Source organism: Chiloscyllium punctatum, chromosome 33 (genome assembly GCF_047496795.1).
Source record: "Chiloscyllium punctatum isolate Juve2018m chromosome 33, sChiPun1.3, whole genome shotgun sequence".
NCBI lineage: Eukaryota > Metazoa > Chordata > Chondrichthyes > Orectolobiformes > Hemiscylliidae > Chiloscyllium > Chiloscyllium punctatum.
Window position 1 is genome coordinate 10,235,769 of NC_092771.1, and position 14,495 is coordinate 10,250,263.

The 14,495-nt window shown below is 39.6% G+C and overlaps 1 protein-coding gene across 1 annotated transcript in view; it reads left to right on the plus strand.

Moving 5' to 3' along the window:
• LOC140458416 (tetraspanin-3-like) overlaps positions 1-14,495 on the plus strand; it is a 41,807-nt gene that overhangs the window by 14,605 nt on the left and 12,707 nt on the right. The window contains exons 4-6 of the mRNA XM_072552946.1: positions 1,345-1,446; positions 3,105-3,257; positions 5,271-5,354. Coding sequence (XP_072409047.1) covers positions 1,345-1,446; positions 3,105-3,257; positions 5,271-5,354 — 339 coding nt within the window. The remainder of the gene's footprint in view (positions 1-1,344; positions 1,447-3,104; positions 3,258-5,270; positions 5,355-14,495) is intronic.

Here is a 14,495-nt window from a genome sequence, read left to right on the forward strand (position 1 = left end):
TTTCAGCTTTGAAATGCAGTTTGAAAGGGTAGATTCATAGTGTGGTACAGAAAAATGCACTATTATAGTAATGGCAGCAGGGCAAGGGAATGCAAGTTCAAACTAGCAAAAGATGAGTTTAAACTTGACGTCAGGGTATATATTACACCATAATTACCGTCTGGGATGAGTTCTTGCCTTCTGGTCCTGGTGTTGAAACTTTAAAATTAATTTGTATATAAATAAAGGAGCTAAATGCCATGACAAGTCATGAGATTGCACTGAATAGAGAAACTGGAATGGCATTTCCTCTCTTTCCTGTGCTTACTCTAAAATAGTCTTTGAATGTGAAAGGAAGATCTGAGATTTGGATAACCCTAATTTCAAAGTGGGGTACTCTGTCATGAGGTGATCCCCATAATTACTGCTTAGATTTCAGGATTGAAAGAGTAAGCTATTGATTCATTTGCTTCATTGTTTCACGGTTTGCCAGCTTCACCAACTTTGTAAATTTTGTCTGTTTTTACTTGAAACTCTACACACCTGTGGTGCTCTCCTTGGTTTAACCCTGAGTCCCATGGTATTGATGCTTATAACTGAGTAGATTGTGTAAACTCTTTTATGTTTGGTTTTCTGTAATTGAGTGCAAGCAGTTTTCGTAAGGCTAATGCAATACCACACCCTTTAAGCCATTAAAAGAGGCTTTATAAATAGACTGTTGAAATAAAGTGACATAAGGCAGTCAGTATAGAAGCTAATCTGCTTTGGTAATCCTAGACCTCCGTCTATAATAGCACTGCAGGTGTACCTATACCTGACATTGTATTGGTTCAAGAAGGCATGCTCACTTCCATCTTCTGTAGGGAAATTAGGCATGGGCAAGAAATGTTGGCCTAGTCAGTAGGGCCTCCATCCAGTGAAAGAACAAAAAAGTTACTCCAGAGTTATGAACCATAATTAATTTCAAGTAATAAATTGGATTATGCAAAGTGAGTTTATTTTATTAAAAATTTGTAGTTGCAGTTTTGCGCACAGTGAAATAAGTAAAGCACTTTGGATAGGATCATGTTGCATTTCTGTAGCAACTTTCATATTGCTTTTAAGTGTCACAAAGCAATTTTAATGTATAAATATTCTGGTTCACTTCGATGCTTGAGGTAGTCTGGGTTGTAACCAGCAACAGGGTGTAGTTTTTATTCAGTTTTGAAATAAATTGAATCCACTGGAGTAAATGCTAATGGTTATATTTTCTGAATACATTGAGGAATATATTGTTTATAACCACACTACTTTACCCTTTGTCTGTTGTGAAATAAGTCATCCATGCAGTGTGAAGGTGCCTAAACTTTGTTCTGTTTTGTACAGGTGGAGGATGAAGTTGATAATAGCATTCAAAAAGTGTACAATGAATACAATGGAACATATCCAGATGCTGCCAGTCGTGCAATCGATTATGTACAAAGACAGGTGGGAATAAATGCACAATATGCACACTTTCTGTATATGCTTTGTGGTTAGCGTAGTCAATTTGATAACTTTTTGGCAATGCAATCTGGATGATACAGCCTCATTTTTCTCATCTAAATTATTCCATGTCATAGTGCACACTGTAGGCTGCATCCAACCTTGCAAACTATTCAATGATATTGGGGCACGCCTGGTTAGTTCTCCCAGCTGAGTTGTTTTGCCTTGACTATTTTGACCCCCCAATTCACTGGAGAGAGATTTTTGCCAGCAAGCACAAGTGGCAAGTTACTGTTTCTCTGGTCGGGTTTGCACTGACCATGTGATCTACATGCATAGACAGTGCTGTTCCTTTTTGTTCTGAGTGTATTAACTTGAACGTTTTAATGACCTTTTATTATTCTTATACAATTGCAGTCTTCATATTGCTTCCAGTGCTCATCAGTCAGCACCCAAAGATCTATATGATCATAATATTGGACAAGTTGTTCCGTGCTGAGAAAACACTTGTAACAAGATGTTTATGCAAATCCAATTTATTGAAAGGCTTATGTTAACCTTATCTAATACATTAACATAATGAATTACCTTTGGCGGATTAGTTGTTATGCAAATGCATTAAATAAAAAGACGCATATCCAGTTAGTTTTGGTTTTGTTTAGTTATTGAAAGGAGGATGTTGGTCAGGATATAACGTTCCTTTCTCTAATGCCATAGTTTTTGTCTGGGGCAGATGTTTCATGTCTCGGTTGCAGGATAGATAACAGTCAGCAGTAGGAAGCCTTACCCAATGTTCCCAACCGCCTCCAGGCCACTGCCTTTGAAGCTAGTTTAATTGCAATACAGTTACTACTTTGGCACAGTGGAAGTTGTATCCTCCTACATGTGTAATTATGTATATTGTAATCACTTGTCTTGAGCAGGCAAGATTGATAATTGTAATTTATAATGTATAATGAACAATATGACCTGATTCCTAAACATCCGAAGCAGAGTAAGATAGATTTTTTTTCTGTAAATGTATGGTAACTTGCTCCTAAGGTTTCAGATGACTACTGGCTGCTCTTGTAGCTTGTGATTCAAACCCCTCTAATGTTACTGTACCACTTGCAATATAATCCTACTGTTTTTCTTTTAAATGAAGAAAACTCAATTAATGGAACAGTCAGTTAACCCAATTTATATATCATTACGAAATGTGGTAGTTTCTTAAAATATATGGGGGATTGAAGAATTGTGAAAAGCCTTCCTTTTGATCCATGGTTTCTGCAAAGGTAACTGACAAGAGGCTGTGGCAGCAGTTGAGATGTTGCAATTTACTTCCTAAGCCCCTGGCTGAATGAGGCTGAAACAGCAGTATTCTTGTTTTATATATAGTCCCTAATGGAAACTCTGCATGAGATTGGGTGGTGGAAGGGCAAACGTTAATAACTTCTTTTGGATTTCTCCTATCGTAATGTCTGACAGGGTGGGTTTCCCTTCTAAAAGAATTGTTGCAAATATTTTTATATGCAGTTACAGAAATTATGATGGCAAGTTGTCAAAGTTACAAAATCTAATTTTTGGCCTCTTCAGGGATTTGCGGGCATCAATTTTAAGAACTACCATTTGTAATGTGTATTGTTACAAGTTCTAACAAAATGTGTGTTGCTGTTTTATAGCTGCGTTGTTGTGGCATCCACAATTTCTCTGATTGGGAAAATACACAGTGGTTCAAGCAGACAAAGAATAATAGTGTACCAATCAGCTGCTGCAGATCGGGTGTCAGTAACTGCACAGGCAGCATGCAACGTCCTTCTGACCTGTATTCGGAGGTAAGGGTGTTCAAGAACAAACGACTAGTGTTGCAGGCGAAAATTACTTGGATCAGTTGTATGTCAAAAATTCTCATTTAACTTGAATTCCAGTAAGGCTCAAATTCCAAGTAGCTGCTTTTTCAAGGCAGTGGGTAGATTTGTTCCACAGCAGTGGGTTTATTGATCAAAGCACTCATGAGAGGTATTCAGACTTTCTCAGGATATGTTAATGTCCTACATACTACTTTTCCTGTCAACACAGTTGTAGCACTTACTGTAAGCCTTGTTGCAGGACTCTACCTAAATTATGCTCCAAAAATATGAAACCCCTTTTTCTTATTCTTCTCTTCAATTCTACTTTGTACCCAAGTACATTTTCAATTATTCGGCACTTCTGTCTTTACTGAAAATACCTCCTTGTCTGTTTTCAAGAAATTGTTTTTTTATATACGTGTTCATGGTAGCCATAGAATTAAAATTCAGTCAATAAAATCTGGAATTGAAAGCTAGTCTGATTAGTGCCTGTGAAACCTATCCTTTTAAAGTCATGAAGACTATCTGGTTGTCTTGCATCTTTTAGGGAAGACAATCTGTCATTCTAATCTGTTCTGGCCTGCATATGACTGCCGATCCATAGTAACAGAATATAAAATGATATAGCACCGGAATAGGCCCACCATTTGTGTTGATCATGATGCCATTCCCAAGTAATTCCATCTGCCTTGTCATGGTCTGTATCCCTCTAATCACTGCCTGTTTGTGGTTGGCAGGCTAGTCAGCCCAAGGACAATTGAGGATGGGGATAAATGTGATCCACACCCACAATTTATTAAAATAAGATGTATATCATTTCAAATTTATATTCAACATTAATTTGAATATTTCTTTAGACAAAGTAAATGAAGTTGGGCCCAACAAACTGCTGGCATTATACATTGTCTTATAGCAGCAGGCTAGAGGAGTGACAGGTCGTACTCCAAACTTGGAATGCATTCATGGACCCCATGCAGGCTGGGTAACTGAACTAAGCAAATCTGGTTACTTATAGGCTGACACTAGGGAAGAAAAAAGAACATGTAAAAGGAGATGGATTTCATTCCTTTTTGTTTTTTAAAAAAAAAAAGAAGGTTCACTGTGCTTTTTCTGGAAAATAACCTATCACTTAGTTTAATCTATACATAACTCTCTGGCTGTCTCTTAATGTTCTGGAAAGCCAATCACTTTGGGTAAAGATCCCTTGCCACTTTCTCAAAACAGAGATGAAGAGCAAATACAGCTCTCCCCAGTGTCGCTCGCATAGAAGAACATTTTAAAAAATTAAGTCTGATATACTTTATCTAAAGGAAATTAAAGATAATTCTCCACTTTACCAGTTAAAAGCAATAATATCTGAAACAGAGATTCACAAATATTTTTGTGCAGCTTGCTTTTTTTTTTGGGGTAGTGGGGAAAGAAATTTGGTGTGATGCTGGAGGTCATTCAGCCCACTGAATTCATGTAGAAATTTACAATTGATGTTTACATGAAATCTGTAATTGCAGTTAGTATATGTTGGAACATTCTTGCATTTTCTTTGATTATCAATTTATAAACCGCAATACATAACCCATAATACATTTTGAAAAAGTAAACATTTTCCTTCCAGTTCACCTGCTAACTGTGGCATATCCTAAGTGAGTGATTGGCTTTCTTGTGAAAAAGGAATGAGAGTTCCATGCATGCTTGTTGCATGTGCGAGCTCTTAAATTTACAATAATGGACTATTGATTTTTTTTCCTTCCCTCTTGCCTTTATCCAGGGTAGTTGTGCCTGCTATCATGGAATGAAGTAGAGGGATGAAGAGGTTAAAAACCCACTCCTATCTCTGATTTAATTATCCTCTGGCTTCAGATGCAAATGCTTTGAGGATCTGTAGTGCTTACATACGGATGATGACTTGGCTGAAATCTGGAAGATTCACTGAACAATATGGGGTTGGGGGAGAGATATGGAAAACAAAGTGCTTTCATTATTTCGTTCTTTTAATCACAGGGATGCAAGGTTCTAGTGGTGAATAAGCTACAGGAAATCATGATGTACGTCATTATGGCTGCTTTGGCATTTGCAGCTATTCAGGTAAGGTTGAAGAATAAGTTGGAATAGAGTCATTTGAGTCTCATAACACAGTGAAGCCGTGTGGCCAATCAAGCCTTTGCTGGCTCTGTAGAAGCACTCGCCCCTCTGCTTTTATTCAAAATAGCATAAATAGATGTGTAGAAGGGTCTTTTGGTGCAGTGTCAGTGTCCCTACCTCTGGGCAAGAAGTTTATGTGCAAGTCCTACCTGCTCTGGAGGTGTCAAGATGTCTAAACAGGTTATTTTAAAATAATTACTTTGGTGTATAATGTGGAAATGGAATATGTTAGTTTTTTTAAACAAGATTTTAACACCGCACACATGCTGTGTAAATCTTTCACGCTGGTGAGAATTAAAACTTCAAAGATACCATGTGTGCTCCCTTTCAACTGCCCTGTAATTGTTGACTTGCCTACTCTTATCATAAACTACACCTGTGTCTCTTATAAAACCATCTGGTAAGTGGTTGATCTCATACAGAGTTATAGTCATGTTTCATAGGTCATAACCTGTGTGTGTTAATGTTAATCATATCCTGCTTTTATCTTTTACTTCTTTCTTTATGAATGTACTATATCAGGTAGCTGATGTAAGGCAATTTTGTATTTGAGGCTGCCTGTTGCAGGGTATTCCTTTTTCTGTGCAGTGGTCACATATAGAACTGCATTTTGTGTTTATGGAGAAATGTTTGCTCTCTATTCCTATTTAAAAAGTTTTTGATTTTGTTATTGTTAAATGTGTTGAGAAACAGTGAAAAGTCCTGCTTTGCATGCTAATTGGACAAATACCATAACGTACTTAATGCAGCATATAGTGTTATAGCTACAGAGAAGGTGCAGAGAAAGATCAGCTCTAATACAGGAGGTCCATTCATAAGTCTGATAACAGCAGGGAAGAAGCTGTCCTTAAATTTTTTGGTATGTGTTATCAAATTTTTGTATCTTGTTCCTAATGGAAGTGAGTGAAAGAGTATAATGGGTTGAAGTGGTCATTGATTATGTTGGCTATTTCCAAATGCAGTGGAAAGTGTAGGTGGTGTCAATGGAAGGAAGGCTGGTTTTTGTGATGGACTGGATTGTGTTCAAAACTCCTTATTTCTTGTGGTCTTGGGTAGTACAGTTGCCATTCTGTGATGCATCTGGATAGGATGCTTTCAATGGTACATCTGTATAAAAAAAGTGAAATTCCCTTTTCCCTTTTCTCCCATATCTCTTCATTTCTATTCGATCTCACACCTATAGTCACACAGCACCGGAACAGACCCTTTGGTCCAAATTGTCAATCCCAAGCTAGTCCCACCTGCCTACTCCTGGCCAATATCTCTCCAAATCTTTCCTTTTCAAGTACTTATCCACGTGTCTTCTAAATATTGTAACTCTGCTTGTTCCACCACTTCCTCATTCTACATGCGACCCACCTTTTTAGAAAAAAAACAAAAATTGCCCCTCCTGTGTTTTTTTTAAAATAAAAAATCTCTCATCTTTAAAAAATGCTTCCTTCTCTTGAAATCCACTGTCATAGGGAAAAGACACCTACCATTAACCCTATCTATACCTCTCGTGATATTATAAACTTTTATGTAATTAAATGGCCTCACTATTCTTCCTATATGAAACTTTTTCTATACAGAAAACCTTTCATATTTTTCTAAATTTGCCCTTCAGCAATTTTGAATCTGCTGAAGTATTGCAGACCACCCAGAAATTAGCCTATCCTTGATTCCAGGATGGTTTATTCAGGCTTAATGCAGCGCCTTGGGCATTTCTATGATACTGTGCACCATATCTGTAGGATTCTCCTTTCAGCTCTTCATCCCTCTCCTAACCCACTACCTATTCTATTGGCTGCTTGTCAAAGCTCAAAAATGTACATATCCATGCTCAATACTCTGATGTTTGGATAGAGCTCACAGTCACTTCTGAGCAGTCTCCAGGACCTCAACATTTCACTTGGATGTATAGTGAAGATTGCAATAAATGCACTGTTACAAGCTGTCTTTTAAAATGATGAATTTTCTATGTTAATGTCTGTCATTGCTTCCAGTCAGGAGTTAAGATTGTTAAACTCAGAGGGTCAGTGTAGACTTGTTGAGCTGAAGCGCCTGTTTCAGACTGTAGGGATTCTAGGATTCTGGAAAAACTCAGCAAGTCTGGCAGCATGTGGAGAGCCATAGTTAATGTTTTGGGTGCGATGACCCTTCAGAACGTCAGTTGGCTACCAGATCTGTAGAGTGTTTCCAGCATCTACAGTTCTTGTTTTTCATTCCTTTTTGTAATTATCTTTTCAGTTTAAGGCCATTGTTTCTAACCCGTTTCTAGCATAGAATTGGACATTCTATAATGTTATGGTCACTTTCAGAAGGCAGAAAGAGACCATTCAACCCATCAAGTCTGTACCAATCCCTTTAAGAGCAGCCCATTCAAACCCTGCCCCCCACCCTCACCCCTCATAACCTTGCATTTATCCTGGCTAATCAACCTAATCTATGTGCTACAGGGCAGTTTAGGATGGCCAGTTCACCAAGCCTGCACATCCTTTGTCTAGAAGAAACTGAAGCACCTGATGGAAACCCATGCAGGCACAGGGAGTCTGTGTCTGTGTGGAGTTTGCACAGTTACCTGATGCTGGAATCAAACTACTCCCTGGCGCTGAGAGCGCAGAGCTTGCCACTTTGCTACTAAGCTGCCTGTGTGCCACAGTTGCATAGAACTCTGCAGAAATTAAAAGTAAGCTGTGAATGTTGGCAATTTGTCAGCAACCTATTGACATCCACGTAAGCCTATTATATTTTGGATGGAGCCTATTCACCATGTACTTTATGGGCCTATTCACATTGCCAGTAATTGGCGTACAGTATTACTATCTGGTGCTGTTTAAAATCTGGCTAGCTCTTTTCATGCACATGAAACTCAGCATGATGGTAGCTTTTAGTTTTGCAAATGTATTCATGGCATGCTTTTTTTTAAAAAAGAGATGCTAACTTTCTGTCTGTAAAATTTACAGATGATGACTGTAGCTTCTCTAGGCTTGGATTTGATAGTCAGCCTTTTCTCTCCACTTTTAAAAACAAAATGTTTCTCCCTGTTTTTGTTTCTCTCACTGCATCTTGTAGTAACAAATGATTCTTGGAAGGATTTAAGAAAATGTCCTTGTGTTAATATACCCCTCCCCCATATTGCACAGTGCTCCCAAAGCAGCAATGTTGCTGTCAATGCTCTATGCATGATAGTTATGATTCACCTTATTCTTCCCCATGGGGTAAGCACCTGACATACCTTCTGCTCTTCTGAAAATTAACAGTGGACAGTAAGTGCTTGTGTATGCTTGAGATTGAATCACAGCCACAAACCTGTAACCATACTTCAGCTGCTCATACAAATACCACCTAAGCTTTATCCTACTTAAAAATTTAAGACCACTGAAAATGTCAATTTCAACTTTTTAAAATATCATGTATTCTGATGAACTACTAGCTCAAAAGCAAAGCATTGAATGTTTAAGGCTGGGGCTACCTTTTGTTTTATTATTGACTTTGTGCATTTGAGTGTGCAGTGCACACTGACCTCATTGTCATGTTCACACAATACACAGTATCCTGTGGCAATGACTCAAACCAAGCAACTAGAAAGAAATAACTGAATTGAAATTGATCTCAAGGAAGGGCAGTATTCAGACTCTATATTAGTCATAATTCCTCAGTGAAAATTCACTGGAAAAATTCAATTTGTTTTTGTATTTGTCAATAATTCCCTGATACATCCCTCATTAAATCAGAATACAGTGCTTAAATAAAGATATTTACTATAAAAATAAATGTTGCTTTTTATTTACAAATTGCCACTTGGCTTATAAAACTCATTAACAATTTATTTAATCTGCAGAGCAGATCTGTTTACAAAGGCCATTTTGCTGCACCTGAAAATACCTCACAAAACTGAGTGAAATTTCTTCTGTTTTATTAATTGTGCATTCTGTCTCGATGGGTAAGGGCCATTTTTTAACAACCTGACATGCCTGGCTTATGGAGTTGCTGAATTTGGGAAATACTCTATTCTGATACCTCTGTTGCCAAAATATCCCAGATCTGTATGGAATAGTTAATTGCAATACTCGTGTGCCTGTGCACAATTTGATCCGTTGTAACTGCACTGTGGGTCTAGCTTGTGGAAAGTAAACTGGGGAGGAACCCAAAAATGGAACCTGTTGAAGCATGTTGTAGCCTGAACCTGAAGTTGCTGTGGTCGTGCATGTTATCACTGATGGCTGCTTGGATCTTGGTATGTTTGACGTTTGCTTTGTAGTTCATCTCTGTTAGTTCATAGTGTTGGAGCTTACTGCTTTAATTAAAACTTTCATTCTCACTTCACACAAGTCTGCTTGTTCGGTATCTGATCATGAGCTTAACCATTCATTTCCACCTCCTGTAATGACAGCGGTGTACGAAATACACAAGATGCACTGCAGCAACTTGTCAAGGCTTCAAGAGTACCTTCCAAACCAGAGACCTCTACCACCTAGAAGAACGGGGTCAGTAGATAAGTAGGAATGCCACCACCTGCAACCTCGTGCAGGTTTTTCACCATCCTGGCTTGGAACTATATCATTGCCTCTTCATTCTTACTGGGTTAAAGTCCTGGAACACACTCCCTTAAAGCAATATGAGTATATTATGACTAATTATAGACTATAGCCATTCAAGAAGATGACTTAGTGCCAACTTAGACATTTGGGGGGTGAATAACAAAATGATGGCCTTGGCGACAATGCTCCCATTCCATGGAATAATTACAAAAAGTGGTGTTGCTATAACTTAATATTTATTCTTAGATTATGGCTTGGTGACTGTTTCAATTTCATTTGTGTTTTCAGAGTTCTTAGACACAGGTTGGCCTTAAGTCGTGTAATGTAGCAATAGGTATAGTTGGTAAATCATGTTTATAGAGTCATAGAGATGTACAGCATAGAAACAGACTCTTTGGTCCAACCCGTCCATGCCGACTAGATATCCCGACCCCATCTAGTCCCACCTGTCAGCACCTGGCCCATATCCCTCCAAACCCTTCCTAATCATATACCCATCCAAATGCCTCTTAAATGTTGCAATCGTACCTGCCTCCACCACTTCCTCTGGCAGCTCATTCCATAGCCGTACCACCTCTGTGTGAAAAAATTGCCCGATAGGTCTCTTATATAATTCCCCTCTCACCCGAAGCCTATGCCCTCTAGTTCTGGACTCCCCGACCCCAGGGAAAATACTTTGTCTATTTACCCTATCCATGCCCCTCATAATTGCTTAAACCTCTAAGGTCACCCCTCAGCATCTGACGCTCCAGGGAAAACAGTCCCAGCCTGTTCAGCCTCTCCGTATTGCTCAAATCCTCCAACCCTGGCAACATTCTTGAAAAATCTTTTCTGAACCCTTTCAAGTTTCACAACATCTTTCCGATAGGAAGGAGACCAGAATTGCACACGCAATATTCCAACAGTGGCCTAACCAATGCCCTGTACAGCCGCAACATGACCTCCCAACTCCTGTACTCAATACTCTGACCAATAAAAGAAAGCATACCAAACGTTGCCTTCACTATCCTATCCACCTGTGACCAAGGAGCTATGAACCTGCACTCCAAGATCTCTGTTCAGCAACACTCCCTAGGACCTTACCATTCAGTGTATAAGTCCTGCTAAGATTTGCTTTCCCAAAATGCAGCACCTCGCATTTATCTAAATTAAACTCCATCTGCCACTTCTCAGCCCATTGGTCCATCTGGTCCAGATCCTGTTGCAATCTGAGGTAACCCTCTTCGCTGTCCACTACACCTCCAATTTTGGTGTCATCTGCAAACTTGCTAACTGTACCTCTTATGCTCACATCCAAATCATTTATGTAAATGACAAAAAGTAGAGGACCCAGCACCGATCCTTGTGGCACTCCACTGGTCACAGGCCTCCAGTCTGAAAAACAACCCTCCACCACCACCACCCTCTTTCTGCCTTTGAGCCAGTTCTGTATCCAAGTGGCTAGTTCTCCCTGTATTCCATGAGATCTAACCTTGCTAATCAGTCTCCCATGGGGAACCTAAATGCCTTACTGATGCTCTTGTAACTTGTAGTGCCGCAAGTTAGCTAACTGTGGATTGGTTATTGCTTTTTCATCACTCTAGTGAGTCCTGGCTTCCTCATGAGTGCGATGCTATTATTTGGGCTCCAGCCAAGGCAGACGAGTAGTGATTTCAGGTTGCAGGTAGCATTTGGCTCTTGACAGGACATAAACTTCATAGACTCCATTTCAAGGTTTCTCCACAGTCTTATTCTAATGACTATGCCTTTGCAGAAAGATTAATGTGCTTTGCAAATGATCACTAATTTTGAATGTGGCAAAGTGAATTTAAAGGTAAATGTGAACAAGTCTTAACTTTACCAGTATTGTACCGTTTACAATATTTCAGTCCCTCTCTCAACATGAGAGGTAGAATATTTTGACTTGGTCTGAGTTGATAAATTCTGTTTTGGCAACATTCGAGGACAAGCAGTGCTTTTAGTATGCAGAGTAAGCAATGTCATTGCAGTCATCTGCCTGTTGTAGGTCATTTATCTCAATGGTGGTCAATGAATGAGAATTCCAGACCTGGAACTATGTGCTGAATTCCTCAATGTTCAAATTTTAAGTATTTTGAGCAGTAAGAAATATTTATTTTAGTACTTTGAAAATGCATTTTTAGGTTGAGGGATGATTACCTTGCATAGACTGCTCTAGAACTATAATTGAGAGCAAGCAGCAGATGTGCAGTCACTCAGCTCCTCTGTTTGCATCTTTTATTTGGCTTCAAAATAATAGCTCCCATTCTAAAAGCTGTCATGAGCCTAACACTAATACTGTCAGAAGACCATGCTGCAATATTAGCAAGAATGATATCAGGACCAAACTTGCTGAGTATTTTTACTGCCTCCCTTTTGTGTAGTGCCTGTTATTGTTACAATACAATGTTTAGAAATTCACAAGGTCATGTGCCATGGCAGGTCACTTGTTCTGAGAGAGTCAAACTGCTTCGTCAGTTACTGACTGGAAGAGTACCAGGTTCATTAGGGTGGGGGAACTAAGGAGGCAAAGGATCATGTTTTCCAACTAATTAGCTAGGCTGTGCTCTGGAATTGTATACTTCAGTTGGCCTGGAATCTGCAGTCACAAAAGTTTGAAGAGGGACTTTTTAAATTTTAAACAAAAGTCACTGTTCTGGCTTTCTGCTGAGCCCCTTCTCTCTCTCTCTCTCTTCGCTTCCCCTCCCGCCTCTCTCCTCCCCCCCCCCCCCCCCCCCCCCCGTTCAACCAAATCCTTTCTAAAGATGCCATCATTACTCATATCTTATTAATTTCAGATAGCCCTGTGTTTCAAAGGTTCTGGTTCATTGAGACAAAAAGCCAGTCTTTCTTCCAACATCACCCATTGATTCCCAAAGGTATGCACCTGATGTGAATTGAGATATACTGATGGCTCAATGACTCAAACATTCTCTCCTTCCTTAGCCTTCTACCTCTGACCTTAAATCTACACTCCCTGATTATTGACCCCTCTACTAATGGGGAAAGTGTCTTCCTCTCCACCCTACCTATGCCCCTCAATTTTATGCACTTCTATCAGGTTCACACTTAACCTTCACAGCTCCAGCTGACGCCCAGTAAAGAACCCATTCCATCCGATCTTTCCACATTGCCTGGGCTGGAGCATCAGGGCTATCATGCTGGCAATTCTTTGTACCATCTCTAGTGCAGCCATGTCCATGCTATAATGTGGTGACCAGAGATGTAACCAGTGACTCAATTGTGACCTAACTATTGTTTTTATACATTTCCTGCATAGCCACTTGCATTTTGTATCTCTGCGTATAAAGGCATGTTTTCCATGTGACTACTTCACCACCTTTCCTGTCCTACTACCTTATCCAGTCTGTTAATGTGGACACCAATGTCCTTCTGATCTTCAGTACTTTCTGAGATCCTATCTTTCATAGTGTATCCTCTTGCTTTGATAGTTCTCCTGCAGTCCATTTCTACAATTTTTTTTCCTGGATTGAATCCATTTGCCTCTACTCTACTTAGCTGATCAGTCTGATATCATTCTATAGTTTACAGCTCGGACAAAGTGAGGACTGCAGATGCTGGAGAAGCACAGCAGATCAGGCAGCATCCGAGGAACAGGAGAATTGATATTTCTGGATTCAGCCCTTCAGGAATGAGGCTTGTGGGCCAGAGGGGCTGAGAGAAAATGGGAGGGGGATGGGACTGGGAATGTGATAGGTAGATGAATGGGGAGAGAAGGTGATAGGTCGGAGAGGAGGGTGGTGGATAGATGTGAAAGGTGACGGACAGGTCAAGAGGGCGATGCTGAGTTGGCGGCTTGGGACTGGGGTAATGTTGGGGGAGGGGAAAATGAGGAAACTGGTGAAATGAGGAAACTGGTGAAATCCACATTGATCCTGTGTGGTTGCAGGATCCTAAAGTGGAATGAGGAATTCCTTCAGGCGTAGGGTGTTAAGGGTTTGGTGATAGAACAGACCCAGTTTAGAGCTTCCTCCATTATTTACCACCCTACAGATTTTCATGCCAACTGCAAATTTCTTGTCATTTCTTATAGCAGTAGGATCAAGTTAAATCCCAATGAAGATGTATTCCAGTGAGAACTTGAAATCTCAAGAGTTGGGAAAAATGATTTGCTGTGGCAATGAGAGAGCTTGGGAGGTGAGCTTTGTGCTGATTTTGGTTTCACCAAATAGATATTTGTATTAGTAAGAAAGTCGGGAAATGAAATTGCTTCCTGGGATGTTTCAAAGGGTTTTGATTTAAGATTTTTGGCCTCTCATAGAAAGCTAAACTAGGACCACTGATTAACTGTGTGTTTACCTGTATGTTTAAAATTAAAGAATCTCCCTACATCACTCAACTTGTCAGTAGATATGCTCCACTTCTGAGTGTGTTAATGTACCTGAAGCATTCTTCCTTGCTGTGAAGAATTATAAACCTGCCCTTTTCATATCTCCGCAAAGTCATCAGTTCTTAAAATCTGACTCTATATGCCATACTGAGTTTACTGATAGTTAAGTTGAATTTCTGAGATAACTGATCCTCTTCGATGACCTACATTTTC